Source organism: Panthera uncia, assembly GCF_023721935.1.
Source record: "Panthera uncia isolate 11264 chromosome A3 unlocalized genomic scaffold, Puncia_PCG_1.0 HiC_scaffold_12, whole genome shotgun sequence".
Classification (NCBI taxonomy): domain Eukaryota; kingdom Metazoa; phylum Chordata; class Mammalia; order Carnivora; family Felidae; genus Panthera; species Panthera uncia.
The window spans coordinates 2,043,916-2,067,380 of record NW_026057579.1 but is presented as its reverse complement, the minus strand read 5'-3'; the positions used below and the strand labels follow the sequence as shown (position 1 = coordinate 2,067,380).

General features: G+C 40.0%; 1 protein-coding gene and 1 pseudogene across 1 annotated transcript; one reads left to right on the top strand and one right to left on the bottom strand.

The window, feature by feature from the left end:
• The first annotated feature begins 406 nt into the window (after window positions 1-406).
• On the top strand, window positions 407-17,233 carry KRCC1 (lysine rich coiled-coil 1). The gene is given in 5 exon segments (XM_049652710.1): window positions 407-464; window positions 467-526; window positions 529-634; window positions 12,129-12,241; window positions 15,756-17,233. Coding segments are annotated over 5 exon segments (1,197 nt in total). The 3' UTR covers window positions 16,616-17,233.
• LOC125937271 (60S ribosomal protein L26-like 1) lies at window positions 12,729-13,557 on the bottom strand (annotated as a pseudogene).
• Window positions 17,234-23,465: the final 6,232 nt, after the last annotated feature.

The window sequence follows — 23,465 nt, the reverse complement described above, 5'->3', positions numbered from 1 at the left end:
GGACCAGTGACGACAACGTATCAGGACCAAGGCTTCTGCTTACTCTAACTCTGTGCAATAAAGGCCCTAACAAAGGAAAGACAAACAGATAAAGGAGATGACGTATTTCTCAGATACTTTGGAGGAAGAATCCGGAGGTTCCCAGACTTTCTTTCTTAGTCGGTTTTAGATTCACTCACCCCAGGCGAGCGGCCCCACGCGCTCTCCCTTCCCTCCGACAACGAGGGAAAGTCCCCGGGGAAAGTACACGAGACGGAGAGGACACAGCCACAGTTAGAGCCGAGACACCCCCCCCCCCTCCCCGCAAAAAAACCCCAGCGAAAGGGGCCGGGCTGAAGGGGGCGGGGCTAAAGGGCCTCCCTGGAAGGGAGGCACCCGCGCAAGCGCAGTAGCGCTCCTTGCCGCCATGGCGTTGGCGCCGTCCAGTAAGCCGCCGGTGGTGGCGGAGACTTCCCCTCAGGAAGCCTGGTCTCCGCCTCCTCCTCTCACCCCGCCTGCTCGGCGGCGGAGGCGGCGGTGGCGGCAGCGCCTGTCCCTGCCTCTCCGCCACCTCCACCCCGGCCTACCCCCCGGCCGGCGGCGTTGGCGGGGAGGGGGACAGTAGTTGTAGACGCCCGCCCCTGCCTCAGAGAAGGTGAGTTCCCGCCCCGGCGGCGGGGGCGGCCCGGTCTTCAGCCCCTCAGCTCCCTCCGCGGCCCAGTGAAGGCTGGGCGCGCCCCTAGCGTGCGCCATGGCCGACCGGGTCGGGGCCGGAGTCCGTCCGCCCTCCTCACCACCCGCCGCCCGGGGAAAGGGGCGCCACGGCCCCCCGGTGGAGCGTGGAGGGGAGAGGGACACCCCAGCAAGCTCAGGAAGCTGAGGATTGAGGGGGCAGAGAGATGTCCAGGGAGAAGTCTTGACTGGAGTGGCAGGGAAAGGGAAGGAGGATGGATGAGGCAGCTCCGAGGATAAGGAGAGAAACGGCCTGAGACGTGGAAGCGAGGAAACCTCGGCGGGGTGAACTTGAACATCCGGGGAAGTAGACACTTGGGCCGAAGTGGAGTTAGGACTCTGCCCACCGCAGGAAGTAGCTCCGGAGCTTAAAACTGTCGGGGCCCTGGGGGAAGAGCGGAGGGGCGAGGGCGTTGAGAGGTCCCTTTGGAGAGTTTTCCGGGGCTTTTTGAGGATAACACCCTATAAAGCAAGCTTCTGAGCTTTATAGGCCTATTTTGATAGTGGTCTGAGTTCAATAGGGATCTACAGATCAGTGTCAAAGGTAGCAAAGTGGACAGTAGTGAGAGCGGTGAAAAACAGAATTCATCCAGACACTCCCGACTGTAGGGGAAAGAGCTGAGCTCCGTTTGCATTTGCGCAGAGGTGACTGGGAGTTTCAAAGGGAAAATGAGGGACTGGAGGAGAGGTGGGGGTTCCAGAAGAGTCAGGGAAGTGAGGAATTACAAAGGGGATGTTGTTAGGCCAGCTGTGTCTGGCTGCTGGCAAGTAGGGAGGGACCTTAGGATTCTATCCTCCCACAGCCACTGGGAGACCTAGGCGTCTCCTTCCCGATGATTACACTTCAATGGAATGGCTTTCAGGTCTTTGAGAAGGACACTCCTGAGTTGTAGGAGGGACACATCCTTCTCAGAGACAGGAAGGATTCACAATCCAAATTCAGTAAGTACTCTTAAAAAGAGAGATGGGGACCTGTTGTCAGGTGTTGGCTCTAAAAACAGCAGATTTCTTTTTGACAGCCCTGAGGTTTTTCTTGCAGGAGCTCCAAAGGGGGCTGGGTCACCGCTGGGATTCAGCCTTAAGCTGCTAGAGGCCATGTTAAAATTTGGTCAAGTCTCCCTGCAGGAGTTTGGAAGGAGTGTTTCTGCCCAAGTTTTCACAGTTCTCACCAACACATTTCCCCTAACACAAAAAGCTATTTCCTCATCATCTCGATCTAACAGATGTTTAAGTTCCTACAAGTACTATATGCCTGTGAACACCCTATTTGTCCCAAACTATGAGGTAAGACTGTAAGGCAGTTTAGGAAAGGATTTTAGATGGTGGAGCTTGATCGCGTTGCAGGTCTCAGTAAAACATTTCACCATCTTCAGTCTCATCATTTTTAGTACTTACCGTGTTGACTTATGTTGCTTTTTGTCCCCAGAGGGAAAAGACAGTGGAAGCCAAAATATTGTAGAATAATTTAGATTCCTTTTTTCTGGAGAGGCATCAATATAATAACCTCATGAAAATAATTTTGTTTTTACCCTTTTTCGTGATATATTCTATTTTTCTGTGCTATTCCATAATCTTTTACGTATTTCACTTTGGTGGAACGGCAAAGTAAAAAAAAAAGTATACGTTTCTTAAAACATTTTTATAAGCACTTTATATAAATTCCATGCACTAAAAATGGAATGAGGAAGTCATTGCAACCAAATGATGTTCTAGTAAATCTCTGAATGAAGTCAACCTTCGGAAGACTAGATTTAACGTCTTGAGTCAGCCTAGGTTAGTTATCATTGTTCTGAGGTCAAAAATAAACTCTGGATTTAGTTTTCATACCAGACTTACTGCCTCTCACCAACAAGTAAGCCTGAGCAGTTTATAGATTATGCAATTTGTAATACAGTTCATCATTTTTATACGGTTTATAGTTTATATAATTCAGTTTGGCTCTCAGCCAGATCACAGGAAGATTTGGAAACAGTTTCTCATGGAAAAACAAGTTTTTTTCCAGATGGCATTTTTTGGTTTTCGTGTGTGTGATGACTTTAAATATGTGCAATTTCTTAAGACTTTGTACAATGTCAGTTCACACAGTGCTATCAGTCACCTTTCTATACGACTTCAAGGTGGTATACTGAGAATACTGGAATAGGAATCTTGACTAGTACTAGGTTCTAGTGCTAGTTTGTCCACTAGTTGTATGACTTGAGTAAGTCCCAAACTTTTCTTTTCAAACTTTCAAAGTCCCAAACTTCCGTTTTGAGTTTTGTCATCTGTGGGGAGGGGGAATGGGATTAGCCCAATTGAGTGGTTCTCAGCCAGGGGTTATTTTGCATTCCTACCCCAGAGGACATTTGGCAGACATTTTTGGTTTCCACCACTGGGCAAGGAAGGACAGGGTGAGCACAGGTGCTACCTGGCATCTATTTGATAGAAATAAAATGCACAGGGCAGTCCCACACCCACCCTAACAAAGGATTCTCCTACCCAAAATGTCAGTAGTGTCGAGGTTGAGGACCTCTGCACCAACCAAACTCTGAGGTCCTTAAAATTGTTAACTGGCTTTACAGTTCGGTATTGATATTCTTTCCATGAGCTGGCTGTGTACTGGAATAGCAGTTCATAAAACACGAAACCTCGACCTATAATGGCCGTCAGGTGGCATTCAAAGAGTGATGAAATCTCTGAGTTAAGATTGAGACTATTCATGAGGATATGAAAAACAAAATATAATTCGCTACCTAAAAATTACCTCTTGTCACATTATTTTGGGTAAATATCCTTCATTAACTGTTCAGTTAACTGCTACCTAACAAATGGTAAATACGTGGCATATTATACTATTTTAAACACTAGTAGAAGTCATATATTTTTACTTGAGATATTTGTAAAAGCCTTAAATAATTGCCAGGTAAGACAGTACATAAACAAGAGGAAAATGTTGCTTGTTACTGACCCAGTATTTTTTTTTTCCTTAAAAGACTTGGTTAGGAGATTTACCTTAAATGTATGAATTATTGTGCTTCCAGTTACTAAAATCCCAGTCACTGTCAAGATCCTGATAGGACCATTCAAACTGATTTGAAGAACATCTGCTAAACCATTTTCACCTATAGCTGTAACACTGAGAGGAGCTCCTTTGTACGGGCTCGATAATGAACAGATGTCGGTAAGGATTAAATATTGGCAAGCAGAGAATATGTAGAAAGTGTCAGATTACAAATAGGAAATTGAGAAATTAAACTCACTCACAAAAACCCAAAGAAATACCGCATAACCAGACTTCTATGAAAAGACATATATATAGAATTTATGGTGAAGTTGTCATAACGTTTTCCAGGACACTCTAATTCATTCAGTGAGGTTTCTCAAAAAAAGTTTTTTGGTTTCTCAAGTATTTTTGACAGTTAAAAAATTTTTTTAAGTAATCATATTCCTGAAGGATTAGTAAAAACAAAACCACAAAAAACAATTCCAGCTTATTTGCTTCTTTTCAAGAAATTAAATGAACTTGGTTTTAGAATGAAGGACATTTTTGACTCCTTATTGAATCAGTAACCCATTTACATAGCATTACCTAAAAATGTTTTCCTTTGTTTTCATGATAGTAAGCAGAGATTTGGATCAAGTGACAGAAAAATCTAGCTAATAGCCATTGTTGTATTATTCAGAAAACACTTTTTGAGCTCCTGGTATGTATCAGGTACTGTGCTCAGTCCCAAGGATATACTGATGAATTAGGCACAGCCCTTTTAAAGAGCTTAGTAGTTAATGTTTTTTTGTGAAATTAGAAAAAGAAAAAACAAAACAAAATGCAGTTTGGGGGTTTTTTGTTCTTTTAAACACAATAAAAGTTTATTTATCTCTCAAATTACGTTAATGGTGAGTGCTCCAGAGCTGGCATGATTGCTTTCTTCTTCCTGACACACAACTTCTATCTCTTAGTCTGAAATGGCTGCAGAGGAAATGTGGGATAGTAGTGTGAGGCAGTCAAATTCTCCATGGAGTGGGGAGGAAACAGGTTAATTGACAACTTCTAAAATTGGTAAGAAATAGCAGGATGAACACATTAGAGAAAATGTAGTCTTAAATGTGGATTAGCCAGGACTCCTGGGATAATCAGGAGTAGTTCATTGTTTTGTATAAAGCTGTGCTCTGTCCAAGACATATTTGCTACGTGCACACCAGGGCACGTTATGTTGTAAATCTAGTGTTGACAGATGGGTAGAATGGTTGGGGAGAAAGATCTCTGGAGAGACATTGATGATTATTTGTTAGTTGCAGATCTGCTGACTTTATTAGATGTCAGTGTGTGAAAATAGTGACTAAGCATGTTAAAATGGCTAAAAAGATTTCCCCTACTATATTCATCACATATATGTTAGGGCATCTATGTGAAAGCATTGGGGCTTTCCCCCACTTCTTACAGACCCATTCACATTTACTAATCCTTTGAAAGGAATGGAATGCATCTGCTGGCATTCTGATGTTGGATGTCTGCCTTGGGTCCAAGTAAAACTAACTTCACAAGCATGATCCTTGAGCTAGCTAGCCACAGAGTACTTACAATTACTGATGTTCAAAGACTTAGTTTAAATAAAGACACAAATTTTATATTAAATGTAACTATATTAAATGTGTAGTACTCCCAATTAATGATTTTGTTAATTCTTTTGTATTTTATCATTGGAAATTTGCCATAATAGTAAACCCTTAGTTATTTTTGTGATTGTTGGGTTAGTGTGAAATAGCTAGAGCTTGGCAAACTCCTAAATCAGATACTAATCTACGTTCCTGAAAAGACAAGGTTAGTAACCAACATAGCTAGGAGTATTTATGAGGCTGACAGCTACAGGGTTGCATGTCTAGCACAATTAAGATCTCTAAAAAATACTTAAATAGGTAAAAAATAAAAAAATTAAAACCTGAAAAGATAGCAAATAGTTACAAAAGATAGCAAAGATAACAGTCAGTTACCTAGTCTCCTAAAATGTAATGCTATGCTCTGCTTAGCCTTTCCTGAGATTATAATGATGCTAAAAGATTGCAAAACTCAAGAGCAGGAATGAGGGGAGGCTATACACTCTCACCACTTCTGTTCAGTATTGTACTGGTGGTCCTAGCCAGTACAGTCAGGCAAGAAAAACAAAAGATGTTCAGATTGGAGAGAAATAACACTCTCTATTTGCAGATGATATGATCATCTATGTAGGAAATGCCAAGGAACCTCAGAAAAGGCTACTAGAATAAATTTAGCAAGGGGGCAAAATATTAGCTCCATATACAAAATCAATTGTATTGCTCAATGTTAGCAACAAACAGTAAGTTCAGATTTTTAAAAATACTGTTTACTACTGCACCAAAGAACAAAATACTTTTAGATAGCTTTAATGGAATACAGAGAATGCTACATAACATGGCTGAGAGAAAAATGCAAATAATGGGAAAATATAAAACGTCTCCTAATACTTCTGACTGAGTTAGATTTAAAAGTATTAGACCGTAAGGCGCCTGGATGGCTCAGTTGTCGGTTAAGCATCTGACTCTTGATTTCAGTTCAGGTCATGATCTCACAGTTGGTGAGTTTGGGCCCTGATTTGGGCCCTGAGCTAACAATGTGGAGCCTCCTTGGGATTCTCTCTCTTCCCCACTCACATTTCTCCCTCTCTCTCTCTCTCTCTCTCTCTCTCTCTCTCAAAATAAATAAACTTCAAAAACAAAGTATAAGACCATACCATTTTGGGGGTGTATTTATTAAAGGGAAAGAACTGAGCTAAAACTAACCAAATTAACATCCTAATTTTGCTCATTTTTTCTTCAGAGATATTTAATATACATTTTTTTAAAGATGCTGTATAATGTTTAAGTGCCGTGTCACAACAGAAATGATGTGCGGTGGGGCATGACATTTTTTTAAATAGATTTTTCACTTAAATTCAGTTGATTTATTCATCAGAACTGAGACTTACTAAAAACATTTTATACAATGCAAAAGCTCAGGCTTTGCAATTTCCATTTTTTAATATATTTTTTTTAATATTTATTTTTGAGAGAGAGTACACGTGCTTGCAAGAGCAGTGGAGGGGCAGAGAGAGAGGGCAAGAGAAAGAATCCCAAGCTGACTCCCTGCTCAGCTTGGAGCCCAACACAGGGCTGGATCTTATGACCAGATCAGGACATGAGATCTATTTCTAGAAATAGAAAGGTTTTCAGAATTTTGCTAGATTTTTTCCAAAAAATATTAGAAGGTAAATCTAAAATAATACTCCAGATGAGTTTCAGTCAAGACAAGCTATTTCTTGCTTGGGACCTAATACCAGCCTGTAAGTAGTAAAATTAGCTAGTATCCTTAGAGGTTTCTGCTTGATATTCCATACTCTTGGGTATTAAAGTAGACATGGCACCAATTAACACAGGATATAAACTGAAGTCTTCAAAGAATTGGTTCAAAATAGAGCAGCCAGAAGACACAATAATGATCAAGTCTAACTTTCAGCTTTCTTTCTTTCTTTTTTTAATGTTTATTTTTGAAAGAGTGAGAGCAAGAGAGGGGCAGAGAAAGGGGGACAGAGGATCGCAAGTGGGCTTCACACTGACAGTAGAGAGATGGAGGCAGGGCTTGAACTTACAAGATCAAGACCTAAGCCAAAGTCAGACGCTTAACCAACTGAGCCACCCAGGAGCCCCCAGTTTTCATTTCATTTCATTTCATTTCCATTTCGTTTCATTTCATTTCTTTCTTTCTTTCTTTCTTTCCCTTTCTTTCTTTCTTTCTTTCTTTCTTTCTTTCTATGTTTATTTTTGAGAGAGTGTGATCAGGGGAGGGGCAGAGAGAGAGAGAGAGAATCCCAAGCAGGTTCTATACTGTCAGCGAAAAACCAGTGTGGGGCTGGAACCCACCAACTGTGAGATCATGACCTGAGCTGAAGTCAGTCGATTAAGTGTCCAACTTGTGATTTCAGCTCAGGTCATGATCTCACATTTAGTGAGTTTGAGCCCCACATTGGGCTCTGCACTGACAGTGTGGAGCCTGCTTAGGCTTTTCTCCCTCCCTCTTTCTGTGCCCTTCCCTGCTTGCTCTCTCAAAAATAAACATTTCAAAAAGTAAGTACTAAAAAGATTATCTAAAACATGAGTTATCTTGAAATACAAAGAATTAGGTACTCCTGTCAGGCACTCTTGCTCTGTTTACACATAACCTTTCCTTTATTTGGCTTTCTGTAGTTACGAGAAAAGTTGGCTGGGAGAACATTTCACTAGGTCAGTAAAATGGATGAAATCCTGAGTAACGATAAAAGCTCATTCATTCAGTACTTGCTATGTACCATATACTGTTCTAAGCATTTTATGTATATTCATTTCCTTAAGGCTCACAACAGCTCTTTGAAGTATATGTTATATCCCTATTTTAGAGATGAGGGACTTAAGGCACAGAGAGGTTGAGAAATTTAACCAAGCTTACACAGCAAATAACTGGCTCCAGAGTCCCTATGTCTGGCTCATAAGAGCAACGAGATAAGTGACACAATATGATGGGCAGTAGTTCTGCATAGGTGAATTGGCCTTATGTTAGGTGGATAATCTTTCTGGGGGAAAAAAACCAACATTTAAAAGTCCAGTTTAACAAATTAAGGTAAAATTTCATTTTCCAAAAACATCTGTTAATAGATCTTTAAGCTCTTCTAGTACACTTTATTGAGATATACTTTACTTAAAATACATATTTAAAGTACACAAGGCAATGTGTTTTTGTCAGGTATATACTCAGCAACCATCATAAATAAAATGCCAGATATTTCCATCAACACCCAGAGTTTGCTCATGCCTCTTTACAGTCCATCCCTCCCTCTACTCCTGTCCCCAGCAACCACTAATCTGCTTTCTATCACTATAGATTAGTTTATATTTCCAGAACTTTTTGCAAATAGGGAATCATACAAGTAGGTACTCATATCTTGCACTAAGCATGATAATTCTGAGATTCATCCGTGTTGTGTATATATTGCTATTTTGTTTCTTTTTTGTTGCTGAATAATTCTACCATATTGATATACCTGGTTTTGTTTATCCATTAACCTATTGACAGACATTAGGGTTGTTTTAGTTGGGGGCTATTACAAATAAAGCTGCTATGAACATTCATGTACAGGGCTTTGCATGGATATATGTTTTTGTTTCTCTTGAACAAATACAAGTGAAATGGCTGGGTCATATGATAGATGTTGAATGTTTAAAGAAATTATCAAACAGCTTTGTAAAGTTGTACCATTTTAAATTCTAACTAGTAACGTATGAGAATTACAGTTGTTGAACATCCTTACCAACATTTGGTATTTTTAGTCCTTTTAATTTTAATCATTTCCAGTGATAGTGTAGTAGTATCTCATTGTGGTTTTAATTCGCATTTACTTAGCCATACACACACACACACACACACACACACACACACATACACACTCTTTGAGGTGTCTGTTAAAATCTTTTGCCCATCCATTTTAATTTGTGTTTATCTTACTGAGTCATAAGAGTTCTATATATATTCTAGATACAAGTCCTTTGTCTGATATATGAGATGGGAATATTTTCTCCCACTTTATGGCTTGCTTTTCATTTTAATTTTAGAGTCATAAGTAAATTATATACATTAAGACAACTCAGAAATAATTCAGAGAGATACTATATATATTAGAGACACATTTTTAAATATTCATCATCCTTTCTAAAAAGTTTATCATTTACAGTTCTTGAACTCAATATTTTTAGCCAAACCTTTTTAATCTATACACTTGTTCTGAAAATTAACCTGTAGAACCTTTAAATTCAATTTTTATGGAGTTTTTAATTACAAAGTAATTTTTTTTGCACAAATTAAAACAGTACAGACATATGCAGAGAGCAGAATGTTAAATATTGTCTCTTACTCCTTTCCTAAACTCATATCCCAAGCCCCATTAAGTGTATATCTTTTCAGGTTTTTTTTTCTATGGGTATTGAGATATACAAGATCAAACTGTCAAATCACACTAACACAAATCAGTCATATTACCTAGTATCAAGGCTTTCTAAGTATTTCAAGGATACAAGCAATCAAGCAACTCTAGAGAAGCAAAGATCTCTAGGACATGAAAGATGGCTCCTCAGACCTGCATCTCTAACCCAAAATAATAGATAGATGAGGTTTCTAAGTAAGGATCACCTCACACAGTGTGGGTATTTAAATTATGAATCATTTTATATACCCTTGCTTCATAGAGCTATGCCTCATTGGTCCTGAATTTATTTACTGTAGATCATCCTTAGCCAGGAACATCTTGCTAAGGGCATTTCAAAGGTAAGTTCCTATTCTTTTAGCCAGTATCATTGGTCTCTTTTCTCAGAGGTCCAGAAGTCACCTACCCTCTTTCCTTTCCCCCCACCCCCAGAAAGGAAGTGAATGGATTGCAGCCCAGCTCCTTTAACTCCTTCCTTACAATAAATACATGTGAATATATTTATTTTTTGGTTCTGTGTTGTGTTTTTATACTAAAATTGGATTTGAGATTGGTCAACAGATAGGTACTCAGGTAGGTAGATAGATAGAGTTCTACATCTTGTTTTTTCCCCTTAATATATCATGGACTTTTCTCCATGACAGTACATGGGGTTCCAATTCATATTCACTTAAGTGGCTGCATAGGAAGTACAATTTTGACGTTCCATGATTGGTATCATATTTATAAACTAGTAAATTTATTTATATATATATATATATATATATATATATATATGAAATTTATTGTCAAATTTGTTTCCATACAACACCCAGTGCTCATCCCAACAGGTGCCCTCCTCAATGCCCATCACCCACTTTCCCCTGCCTCCCACCCCCCATCAACTCTCAGTTTGTTCTCAGTTTTTAAGAGTCTCTTGTGGTTTGCCTCCCTCCCTCTCTAACTTTTTTTTCCCCTTCCCCTCCCCCATGGTCTTCTGTTAAGTTTCTCAGGATCCACATAAGAGTGAAAACATGGTATCTGTCTTTCTCTGTATGACTTATTTCACTTAGCATAACACTTCCCGGTTCCATGCACGTTGCTACAAAAGGCCATATTTCATTCTTTCTCGTTGCCAAGTAGTATTCCACTGTGTATATAAACCACAACTTCTTTATCCATTCATCAGTTGATGGACATTTAGGCTCTTCCCATAATTTGGCTATAAACTAGTAAATTTCAATAAAAATACATTTCAACTGTTAGGAACTTTAGATAGTAGTATAGACCTCAAATATACATGTGGTAAGTTTGGTGTAGATTATTTATTGAGGTGAGGAACACTTTGAGCAGAAGTTCTGGAAGTTAATATGTGATTATGACTATAGCTTTGAGTGGCTTATCTGAGCCTTGTTTAGGGAGCCTTGCTTGTGATCATTTTTGTACAACTATAGAGGACTGTTGCCCACCACAGGTAGAGATGGTTTGTGGTTCCTCTCTGTGATTCCCAGATGACCTGAGAGATACAGCTAGAATCAGTAACTATCTTAAAATAGACTATTTCTTGAAATTGTCTGCTATAAAACACAAAAATTCCAAGGCCAGATATCTTCTCCCAGCCTTTCAATACAGATCATTTCCATAAAGTCCAGACTCCTACTGGTGACCCAGTAACTTCCCTTTCAGAATATATTCTGGACTAAATAAGAATATACTACCATATTAAATAGTAGAGCCTTACTAAATGTTTTCATACTGAAATTTCATTCTAATTAGCAAAAAGTTAGTAGATAGTCTTGCAAGCACTCAGGAAATTAAGATTTGAGATGGTATGTGAAGTGATATCTAGTTACAGATTGAAAATATTACCTTAAATGTTTAATATGATCTTCAATCATCCCTCCCTTTATTTTATTCATAGATACCACATTGAATGAATAAATATTGAGCTTTTACACATACTCTTTGTAAAAGGTATATGGGAAGTAGTGATATAGTTTGAATTGCAAAGGATTTCATATTATGAGGGAGGTTGAAAATAAACATCTTCTGAATCATAGGATAATTTCTCCTGAAGCTGATACTTTGATTTGAATGCAAACAAAACTCTGTCCTTAAACTTTTAGTTCAGAGTAAATGTGTTAAAAATCATGAAAGCTATTTTCAAATTTAGAGGTAGACATTTGGGGTCACTGTGTTGTAAAACAAAATATTATTTATTTTTCCGGAGTAAAATATATGCTCAAAAAGTTAGCCTAACTTTCAGGTTTATAGGAAGTAAAATGATAAAAAAGGATATGGATTTGTGAATTTTCAGATACTGGATCTATTTTGGTGGTATGAGTCTAAACTTTGAACTATTTAATCTTTGTAACAAGATTGTACTTGGTTTCAGATGACTGGAAGTGGAATATTAGACAAAAATAGATTTTGGGATCTCTGCATCATGTTTTTTAGCTTCCTGGTTGTTGCACGGTCTCACCATTTGGGGAAAGTCCATGCTAGAAAACTGAAGCAATTAATGGGGGAATATGATCAGATTTCTTCACCAAGTTCCCAGCCTGATAAAGGTAAGTTTCCATTCACCTCTTCATTGATTTCTGCATGATATGTGGGCTTTGGGGACTGGCTTCTTTCATTTAGCATGCCTTCGGGATTTATCCATGTTGTACCACATATTAGTACTTCATTCCTTTTTACTGCTGAATAATATTCCATTGTGTGAATATACCACATTTTATTTATCCATTCATCAGTTAATGGACATTGACTTGTTTCTGCTTTTTAGCAGTTATGAATATTGCTACTGTGAACATTTGTGTGCAAGTTTTTGTGTAACCATAGGTTTTCAGTTCTCTTGGGCATATACTTAGGAGTGAAACTGATGGGTCATACAGTTACACTGTTAACAATTTGAGGCATTGCCATACTGTTTTTCTTTTTTTTTCTTTTTAATTAGGAAACATTTCCAATGGTTATTCATAAAATTATTAAAACAGCAAAAGTTGATTTACAGAGCCACATGTCAATAACAAAACAGGAAGGAAATGAAACGTTCAAGAGACATCTTGAAGTTTCAAAGAAGTATATACCAGGCTAAAAATCTGCAGTTAAACTATGGTTGCATAACAGTTTATACTCATTCCTACATTTTCTCAATAAGTTCTTCCTTATATTTGCCTTTCTCTTTTCCAACTTGTTGAGATTTGGCTTTGCATTCAAGATTTTTTTTCTGATCAAGAGTGCCTGGGTGGCTCAGTCGGTTAAGCATCTGACTTCGACTCTTGACTTCAGCTCAGGTCATGATCTTACGGTTCATGGGTTCGAGCCCTGCATCAGGGCTTGGGATTCTCTCTCTCCCTCTCTCTCTTTCTGCCCCTCCCCTGCTCCCTCTCTCTGTCTCTGTCTCTAAGCAAATAAACTTTAAAACAAAAAAAGAAACAAAGTCTTAAAAAAAAAAACAACGGAATTTATTCCTGATCTTTTCCTGTTTTATCCTCCTGATAACCACCTTGTTTGGGTAAATGCATGCATGGACAGTTGTGGTATTACCTTCTCACATTGAACCTGCTCAATGTAGATGACCTATTTTTTTCTAAACACCTGGACTACCTTGCTGATTGCTGACCTTTATAGTGCCCTTGAACCTCCTGAACCTCATCATCTGTGTGGATGGGCATGGAGCAGACCTTGTACTTCTGCCACCAATCCTTGGAGAGTGGGGAAGACATGATCTTCCTGCGCATGTGCAAGGGAGCACTGAAGTGGCATTTGGGGTTTTTGCTGTGGTCCGAGGTCACAAAAGGGTTGAACTTCATTGTGATGGTCTACCTGGCTCCAGGCAGGCTCAGACCTCTGTGCGTGGGGCCAGAAGTCCAAACTATTTTTCAAAATAGCTGCACATTTTACATCCCCACAAGCAATGAATGAAATGACCCATCTTTCCACATCCTTGCCAATACTGAATCTCACCTGTCTTTTTTATTATAGCCATCCTTGTGGGCATGAAGTATCAATTTCTAAACATAAAAGTAGACAAAATGGTATAACGAACCCTCATATACCAGCATCCAGCTTCAACAGTTATCACCATCTTTTTCATCTTGCTAGTGACTTTGTAAAAGCAGCTTTTTGAGATATAGTTAACATACAATAAACTGTACATATTTAAAATACAAAATTTGAGTTTTGACAGATATATGTGTATACCATCAAATGATCAATACAGTAAACATATCCAGACTCCATAATGTGCCTTTTATAATCATCCCTCCCATCCCTTCCTGTCTCATCCCCAAGCAAACACTGTTACTGTACATTAGTTTGCATTTTCTAGAGTTTTCTGTAGACGGAATCATATGTTATGTACTCTTTTGTCAGGCTTCTCTCAGCGTAATTATTTTGAGATGCATCGATGTTGTTGACTCTATCAATAACCAATAATTCTTCCCTTGTTACCACTGATAGTATTTCACTGTATGGATGTACCACTATTGATAGTTCCATTCACCTGTTGATCATCATTTCTGTTTTTTCCTTTCTGGGGCTATTACAAATAAAATTACCATAAATATTCATGTATCATTCTTTGTAAGGACATATATTTCCTTTTCTTTGGGGGGACATACTGAGGAATGGAATAACTAGATCGTACAGTAGGTGTATGTTTAACTTCCTCAGAAACCAGCAAACTGTTTGCTAGTGGTTGTACCATTTTCTGTCCCTGACCAGCAGTGTGTGAGAATTCTAGTTGTTCCGTATCCTCACCAACTACACTGCTGGTATCATTCTTTTTATCCCAGTCATTCTAGTGAGTGCGTGGTGGAATTGCATTGTGGTTTTAATTGACATGACCTGATGACTATTGATATTTTTTCATGTGTTCATTGGCCCTTTGTATATATTCCTTTCTGAATTGTCTGTTCAAATCTTTTGCCTATAATCAAATATTTGTTGCGTTATTCTCGTTAGAATTTTTGTACTATTTAAGTTGAATAGGAGCTAAAGTTTCTGATTCACCAAATTAGACTTCATTTAGACTTTATTTTTTGATCTGAAATTTCCAGAAAACGTAGCTGATCATTAGTGACTCTGGAGTGCTATGTCATGCTTCTTTCTTTCTGTTAAAGGGAAGAACATTCTGTTCTCCGTGGGTATGCCACCTTCTAATTTTTAGAGACAAAGTATATCACCAAAACTGCATAGGACATGATCTTGTAGTAAGGATGTTTTCTGCTACATTTGTACTTAATGCAGGATTTGAGGTAGGGGAAAGAAAGAAATCAGAAATAGTGCTGCCCCCACCAAAAGAATCAAACAAGCCAACAAAAAATTCGTGTCTCTACTTTAAATTTCTTCTGAAACTTTTCTCTGCATCAGTCTGACCCCCTCTCCGCTTTCATCTCCATTCCTCCCTTAACCCTCCCACCAGTACTGTAATAGAGAACAAACCAGAAGACATTCTAGAATGCTTTTTTTTTTTTACCAATCAGAAGTAATGGAATGAAATCCAAGCCCTGGACAGAAGATACGGAACTCTGTTCCCTCATCTTCCCTCATGCCCTATACAAAAGAGTAGTTTCATCTCGTAGCAGAATTTCCAATTTCCAGCATTCCCAAACCATTTTATAAACATCCTTTTATTATTAAGTCTTAATGGTGCTCTAGTCAGGTAAGTAGGTGTATTTATTTTATTTTGTTTGAGTAAACTGAAGATTTTAAAAATTACTTCTCTATGGTTCTATTACTTCTCTTAAAAAACAATATAGAAGAAACTGATTAGTCAGAACTTTAGGAAAACTATGAAAACTATCAGCCACCTATCAGGGATGTGTGGCCCTTAACCACACATCCCTATATGCTTTACATTTTTAGCCATACAACAGAACCCTATGTGTTATCTGCTCTCTGCCCTCTTCATCCCACTTCTGAGAATGATAAACCTACTTGTGAGTGGCCTGGGAGATATTTGACTATCCTAATGTACCATTTTGGCGTATAATGTCATGATATTTAACTTCTTTGCTGAATTAGGTTTTAATTTGTCTGGGCTTCTTTGTTTTGTTTTTTGAAGCTCTCTTCAAGAGCAAAGGAAATATTCAGAATACAATAATCTAGTAAGAAGAATTTTCTCCCATCTTCTCTACAGAGAACCCCTTGTTGTCAACCTAATGAAGCATTCAAAGAAGACATATGACTCTTTTCAAGATGAACTTGAAGATTATATCAAAGTGCAGAAAGCCAGAGGCTTAGAGCCAAAGACTTGTTTCAGAAAGATGAGAGAGGACTGTTTGGAAACTTGTGGGTACAAAGAAGAGGTTGATTACAGACCGAGGCATAGAATGTTTGATCACAGACTCTCATCTGAGACTGTCCAGACCTACCCGAGATCATGCCCTATTTCACCAAAGGTGGAAAACCGGTTACCTCAGTGGCTACCAGCTCATGACAGCAGGCTAAGACTAGACTCTCTGAGCTACTGCCAGTTCACCAGGGACTGTTTCTCAGAAAAACCAGGACCCCTGAACCTTAGTCAGCAAGCATATAACTGTCGCCCATACAGTGTGGAATCTGGAGTTTACAAGCGTCTCTCCTCAGAAAACAGTGCCAGCGCCCATCAAGCCAGTCATAAACAGATACATCAGCACGGGAAAAGGCACCCAGAGGAAGCCAGAGAAAAAGCAGAGGAGGAGCGGCCCAAGCATAGGAGGAAAAAAGGTTGTGAGGAAATAGATTTAGACAAACACAAGAACTTCCAAAGAAATCTAACACAAATGGAAACAGTCAGGGTCAGTACAGAAAAGCTTAAGAATCGAAAGGAGAAAAAAGGCCGAGATGTGGCCTCTAAGAAAGAGGAACGTAAGCGTAGAAAAGAGAAAAAGGAACAAGGTAAAGAGAGGACAGAGGAGGAAATGCTTTGGGACCAGTCTATCCTTGGATTTTGAAGATCCTGAGTTGGTTCTCCTGAGGTTAAATTGAAAAAATAGTTGAGGAGCTTGGTTTTATGATGTCCATGTTCATATCGATTTTTTCATGTGAACAGTTACTTTAATTTCTAACAACAGGCTGAGTGAACCAAAAGTATTTAATGTGGTTACTCTCCAGCACGGAAATTACTTTTCCTCATTTCCTGAAAGCATCCCTACATTTTTCTTCTATATAATGTAATTTTCCTTAATGAGAATGGCACTGCTTTTACTCATCAAAATGCTATGATAGTAGAAGTATTTTTCCCTTGGGAAGTCACTTATTTTAAATTGAAGTATTAACGGGCTTTGCAGAATCTATTTCTTGATTAGGTTTGTTTTAGTTTTGGGTGGGATATTTTTATATTCATTAGTTTTCTCTTTGACACAATTTAGACTGATTTTTTTTTCCTTTGTTAGACCTAACTTGCAGTGTATTTTCTAGATTGCAAAGTGGAAAATGAAATACATTATAATAATAATAAGCTAAGGTTACATATAGTTTTAAAAGTTTCAAAGAGTCTTGATATAAAATCAGTTTATATTCTGGAAATATTTATAATAAAGTGTTCTAATTTCTGCATTTTGTTGTTCTGTGTCAATTATATGTTCCCATTCAGTGATGATTTTCTTTTGGAAGAGAAATAATGGAGTAGTTACACTTGCGAGGAAGATCTTTTGGGTGGGTCACACTTTACAGTTGTAAAAATTCTTTACCTTGCTTATTCATATTTCAACCCACTTTTTAGGATAGAAATCTATTAATGACCATAATTTTTCCAAATAGTTGAAATTGATAATTCCCTTTTTTATGTAGAAAAAAATTATGGCCTGGGAAACTGAGTCCCAGAATCCAAGTCTCAGCTATGCATTCAAGTTGTTATGTGACTTTGGGGGAGTCACTTAACTTCATTTTCCTCATTATCAAATATGACTAGAAAGATTGGCCCCTAAAATGCCTTGGATAGCAAGATTCTGTGATATGAAAACTCTTTTTGCTTTCCACAATGCTGGGCTTACATGTCTATTTTAATATTAACTTTAGAATTATTTTGCTAAAAGTGATTTTAACTTATATGCTAAAATACATATAAATATTTATAGGTGTGTGTGTGTGTATATATATATATACACATATATATATGTTATATGAGAGATATATATGTATCATATATATCACTCCATATATTCCCCACACACACAGCCATCCTCTTGCATGTAACCAGTCTCCCTACCCTTGCTGGGCTGCTGCCTTACTCAGCCCTGGCCTTTCTCTGGATCACCACCCTACCTAGCCTCCTACCTGCCTAGGCCCCAAGTAGCAAAGAAGGAAAGAAGGGGAAGAGGAAGGAAGAGAGGGTATATGACCCATTTTATTTTAAACTAATGACCACAAACCTCCAATCCATTGAGTTTCCATAGTAAGTTTCCCACTCTCAAAGACACCACTTTTATATTCTCTTCCCTCAAAACTTTCCCTTCCTAGTGCCTCCCATAAGGCCTCCTTTCTCAGCTGATGACCTCACCTCACACTCCAGTGAGAAAAGAAGTCTTCAGAGGGGATTACAACTCATTGTGGTACCACCAGACTGATAAACTTCCCTCAGGTAGTCTGTTCTCTGTCTTCCCTCCTGTTACAGTTAAGGTGTCCCTGCTCTTAGTAAAGACCAATGTCTCCCCTCATGCACTGGATCCTACACCCTTTCACCTCCTCAATGTCTTCATCTCTCCTGCACCATGAGTCTCTCCACTTTTACTGGATTATTCCATTAGAATGCAAACATGCTTCTGTTTCCCCTCTACAAAAAACAATAACAAACAACTCCCTTGACCCCCATATCGTCTTTCAGCTACCTCCTTTCTCTTTCACAAAAGAACTTGTCTATGCCAGCTGTCTACACTTCCTCACCTCTCATTCTCTCCTCCATCTCTTCCATCTAGTTTCTGTCCCTACCACTTCGCTGAAGCTGTTCTTGTCAAAATCTCCAATGACCTCCATGTTGTCAAATCCAATGGATATTTTTTTATTTGTATTCAGTTCAGCCTCTCAGCAGCTTCCACCTGGTCAGCCCCTCTTCCTTGAAATGCCCCTCCCTCAGCCTTCATAGCATTGCATTTGCCTGATTTTCCTTACCTCCAGAGCTCCTCCTCCTCATGGGCTTCTTTACTGGTTCTTTCTCCACCTATCTCGAAATGCATCATCATGTATAGTGCATCAGAGACCAGCTCTAGACCATCACTCTGTAATCACACATCCTAAGTGATCTGATCCAGGCCCATGGCTTTAAATATACCTGTATATCGATGTCGTAGACTACATGTTCCCCACCCACCAAATTCATATGTTGAAATCTAATCCCCAGTGTAATGGTGTATGGAGGTGAGGTCTTTGGGAGGGAATTAGATCATGAGGGTAGAGCCCTTAGGAATGGGATTAGTGCCTTTATAAGAAGAGGCCAGAGCTACATCAGCCACCTAGTCTATGGTAATTTGTTATAGCAACACAAATTATCTAAGATACCTCTAAATTTCTATTTCTAGGCTACATCTTCTCCCTGAGTTCTAGATTCATAGCCAACTGCACTTGTTGATATTTCCACTTGGAAACCCAAAAGAGTACTTGCTTCCCTCATCACCAGGCATTCCTTCCCGCCTCTTCACCGTCCACTCTTGCCCATCTCTGTGAATAACAACACCAACTCCATTGTTCAACCTTTCCTCTCCTACATCAGGCCCATCAGTAATTCCCCCTGGTTATACCATCACATAATCTCTCCTATTGTCCACTTCTCTGCATCTTCGTTGACGGCCATCCTATCCCAAACCATCGTTTATCCTTGCACTAAACAGGACAAGTAAGTCTGCAAAGAGCTGCAGAACTGGAAGAAATCATCATGGGTTCTGAATTGGTGAGTGCAAAACAGGCACCAGAGGCACCCAGCAACCTATGACTGTTATGGCCATCTAAGCCCTGAGGATTTCAGAAATACCCAGCAAACATTTCCTTCAGAAGGACAAAACCCTGCCTCAAAATGAAACAAAACAAAAAAATCTGCTGGGTTGAGAAACCAAACTGAGCTGGGAAGTAACACTAGGAGTAAGGAGAAGAGAATGTTCAAACAGGGAGCAGGAAAAGGTCCCAGATGAAACAAAACCCAGAAACTGCTGTAACAGCAAAATACAGCATCTAAGGTTCTCACCTTGGCAGGTAAGACCTGTAGGCCAATAGGAAATAGAGCAGATTTTTCTGAAATGAGCCTTAGCCCTGAAAGGCAGAGAAATAGTATTTTGCACCCTTCACAATAACAAAAGAGGGAGCCCTGAGCTGTGAAGCTGTGAAAGGTACCCTAGGTCATTCCTTCTTCAGAAAGGAACCTTCCAGTAGTGAAGGTTAACACATTTCATTTCAATCTTGGAAAAGAGGAGGAGAAAGCAACCTAGCCACACATAAGGTATTACAAGAGAAAAAATGAACTGCACATATTTTGACAAGAAGACACCAGAAGAATTCAGACACTAAGCAGATGAAAACTCTGACCTAACACTTCAAACAGGGCTGAAGTGAGCATAGACAATATAGAAAAAGGAAATAAAGCATAGAAAGGAGAATAATGAGGATAAGGCAACAAAAGTAAGGAAAAAAATACAAAAGACCTGCAAAAAGGTGATTAAGGATAAAAGATAAGCAAAGAAGACCCAAATACACTTGGAGTCTCTAAGGAAGAAAACAATCAGTGAAGCAGAACAGACACTTAAAGCTGTGTTTATTGATGTGTAATTTGTGTTTATTAATGGCAATATGTATATGCATTTGCAAAACAGTTGCAGGTGTGCGTGCAAAAGGTGGTTGACTTATTTAGGCAATGCATGCAGCGTTCTGACCCTGGGCAATAACTCCCAAGACAGTTTTGAACTTTCAGATCTGACATACTTGGTTTTGAACTCCAGCTGTACACTTACAAGCTATGTATGGCACATTCTTTGTTGGGGCAAATGGCAGCGATAATTCTTCCTCCCTGTACCACCCCTTAGGTAGTCCGTTCCCGTACTGCTGAGCTTGGCCGTGGGACTTGGCTTGGCCAACGGGAGAATAACAAATATGATGCAAGCTGGATTTGGAAAAGTGCCTGTGCTTGCTACTCGTGCTACTTTTGGAACTCAGCCACTGGGTACAAGCCCTGCTGAATAATGAGAGCCTCGTGGCCGTGTCTCCATCACTCAGCTGACATTGAACTGACTCCTCCTCTTCCCCACATACAAGAACACCTTGGTCATCCAACCCCCACTGAGCCAGGCCAGCCAGCTCACAAAACTGTGAGAAAACTTCTTGCTGTTTGAAATCATGAGCTGTTGGGCGGTTTGTGATGCAGCAAAAACTGACTTATATACTGTGTGATTTTAGGTGAGTTTCTTAATCTCTCTGGGTCTCAGTTCTCTCATCAGTAATATGGCGATGAGACAAGTACCCTTGCAGGGCTCTTCCGAAGATTAAATGAGAAGATATATGTGAAGTGCCTGACACGCCATAAAATACTCAGCATAATAAAAACAAACAACCTCCGCAGGCTGGAAAGGGGCAGTCCTCAGGCTGGGCACACTGCTTTAGTACTTTGTAGGCAGTCCTTATACCCAGAATGCCAGAGGAAAGCATGTGAGAGAGCTGGCAGCTGAGACCAAGGTATGAAGGTGCAACCCTGGGTCACAGCATTAATCATGGAGGAAAGAGGGTGCACTCTAGGATTTCCCTGCCACCTGCCCCCAGGCTATCTGCCCTGGAAATGATGGATGCAAGGGCACTCGGGGACTCAGCTGGCTCTTCCAGGAGCAGAAAGTATGGACTTCCATGGACAAGAATCAAACCAAAGAAAAGGACGATTCTCATAGGCAGTGTGGATATCCAAATGTATCGTGGATTGCCTGGAGACCAGAGACCCTAATAACAGTCTGATGCTGACTGGGCTCTGACTCACAACAGACATTTGACATTCTTGTACATCTCACCCCCACAGCTACCATAAAGGGAACTTCCATTGCTCCCACCATTTTACGTGGAAGAAAGCAAGACTCTTGAGAACCACTCAAAGTAATTTGTCCAGGGTTACCCTGGAGCCCAGGCCTGTCTCCTCCAGATTTGAGGTTTGAACACCAGCCCTTTAGGGAGCTGCAGTAGAATCCAGGAGAAGGTGTGGTGGGTGAGGGTAGCTGGCAGATGGGTACTGGCTGGACTTCAGAGAATCTAGGGTCTTCCTGGAGGGGCCAAGAGTGAGGAAACAGTTTTACTATAGACTTTGAAGGAAAGGAGGAAGTCACCTCAGCATGTATGAGGGAATATGCTGAGAATATGAGGGCACAGAAGGTCTCGTGAGAGCTTTGAAAAGTAAGGTTGAAGGGCTCAGAAGGCCTCATAGAATATGCAGAGAATGTGAGGGCACAGAAGGTGCTGGAGTCCTTGAAAAGTAAGATGATAGTCTTGGTCTGATAGGAAAGGGGTAACGGGCTGTTTCTAGGCATAAAAAGAGGACATTGGACCAGATGGTCTGGAAGATTTCCCTCCAAATGGGGAGAATGGAGCCACGCACCATGAAATTTCACACTTTATCATGAGCTGTCTGTCAAGAGATGCCACCAAGAGGATGAAAATGTAAGGCAAAGAGTGGAGATCTCACACCCAGAGAACCAGCAAAGGAGGGGCACCTGGGTGGTTCAGTCAGTTAAGCATCTGACTTCAGGTCATGATCTTACGGTTCATGGGTTTGAGCCCTGCATAGGGCTCTGTGCTAACAGCTGGAGCCTGGAGCCTGCTTTGGATTCTGTGTCTCCCTCTCTCTCTCCTCCTTCCCTGCTCAAGTTCTGTTTCTCTCTCTCTCAAAAATAAGTAAACATTAAAAAAAGAGAGAGAGGGGCGCCTGGGTGGCGCAGTCGGTTAAGCGTCCGACTTCAGCCAGGTCACGATCTCGCGGTCCGTGAGTTCGAGCCCCGCGTCAGGCTCTGGGCTGATGGCTCGGAGCCTGGAGCCTGTTTCCGATTCTGTGTCTCCCTCTCTCTCTGCCCCTCCCCCGTTCATGCTCTGTCTCTCTCTGTCTCAAAAATAAAAATAAAAATAAAAAAAATAAAAATAAAAAAAAAATAAAAAAAGAGAGAGAGAGAAGAACCAGCAAAAGACTCATCTGCAGAATATAGAAAAAATGCAAACTATGCACCAGAAAAATGTTCAAGAGACCTCGACCAGAACTTCGCAAGAGAGTGGGCCATCTAGGTGGCTCAGTCAGTTAAGTAGCTGACTCTTGATTTCAGCTTAGGTCATGATCCCAAGGTTGTGGGATTGAGCACCCCCTGTTGGACTCGATGCTGGGTGTGGTGGAGACGGCTTCAGATCCTCTCTCTCTTGGGGTGTCTTGATGGCTCAGTCAGTTAAGCGTCCAACTGACTCTTGATTTTGGCTATGTCATGATCTCACAGTTCGTGAGTTTGAACCCCACATGGGGCTCTGCACTGACAGCGTGGGGCCTGCTTGAGATTCTGTCTCCCTCTCTCTGCCCCTCCCCAACTTGTGTGCGCGCACTCTCTCTCTCTCTCAAATAAATAAACATTTTTTTTAAAAAGATTCTCTCTCCCTCTGCCCCTCTCCCCAACTCTAAAGTTAAATGAATAAATAAGCAAACAAACAAGAGCGCAACCCCCCAAAGCCAGGAGATATTAGGAAAGGTACTCAGTATCATTGGAAACAGGGAAATGCCTGTTTTTGTTTTGTGGTTTGTTTTCGTTTATTCTGAATTTCACTTTAATTATTATAATTAATACAGAATTTAATTCCAAGCATTAGAAAGAA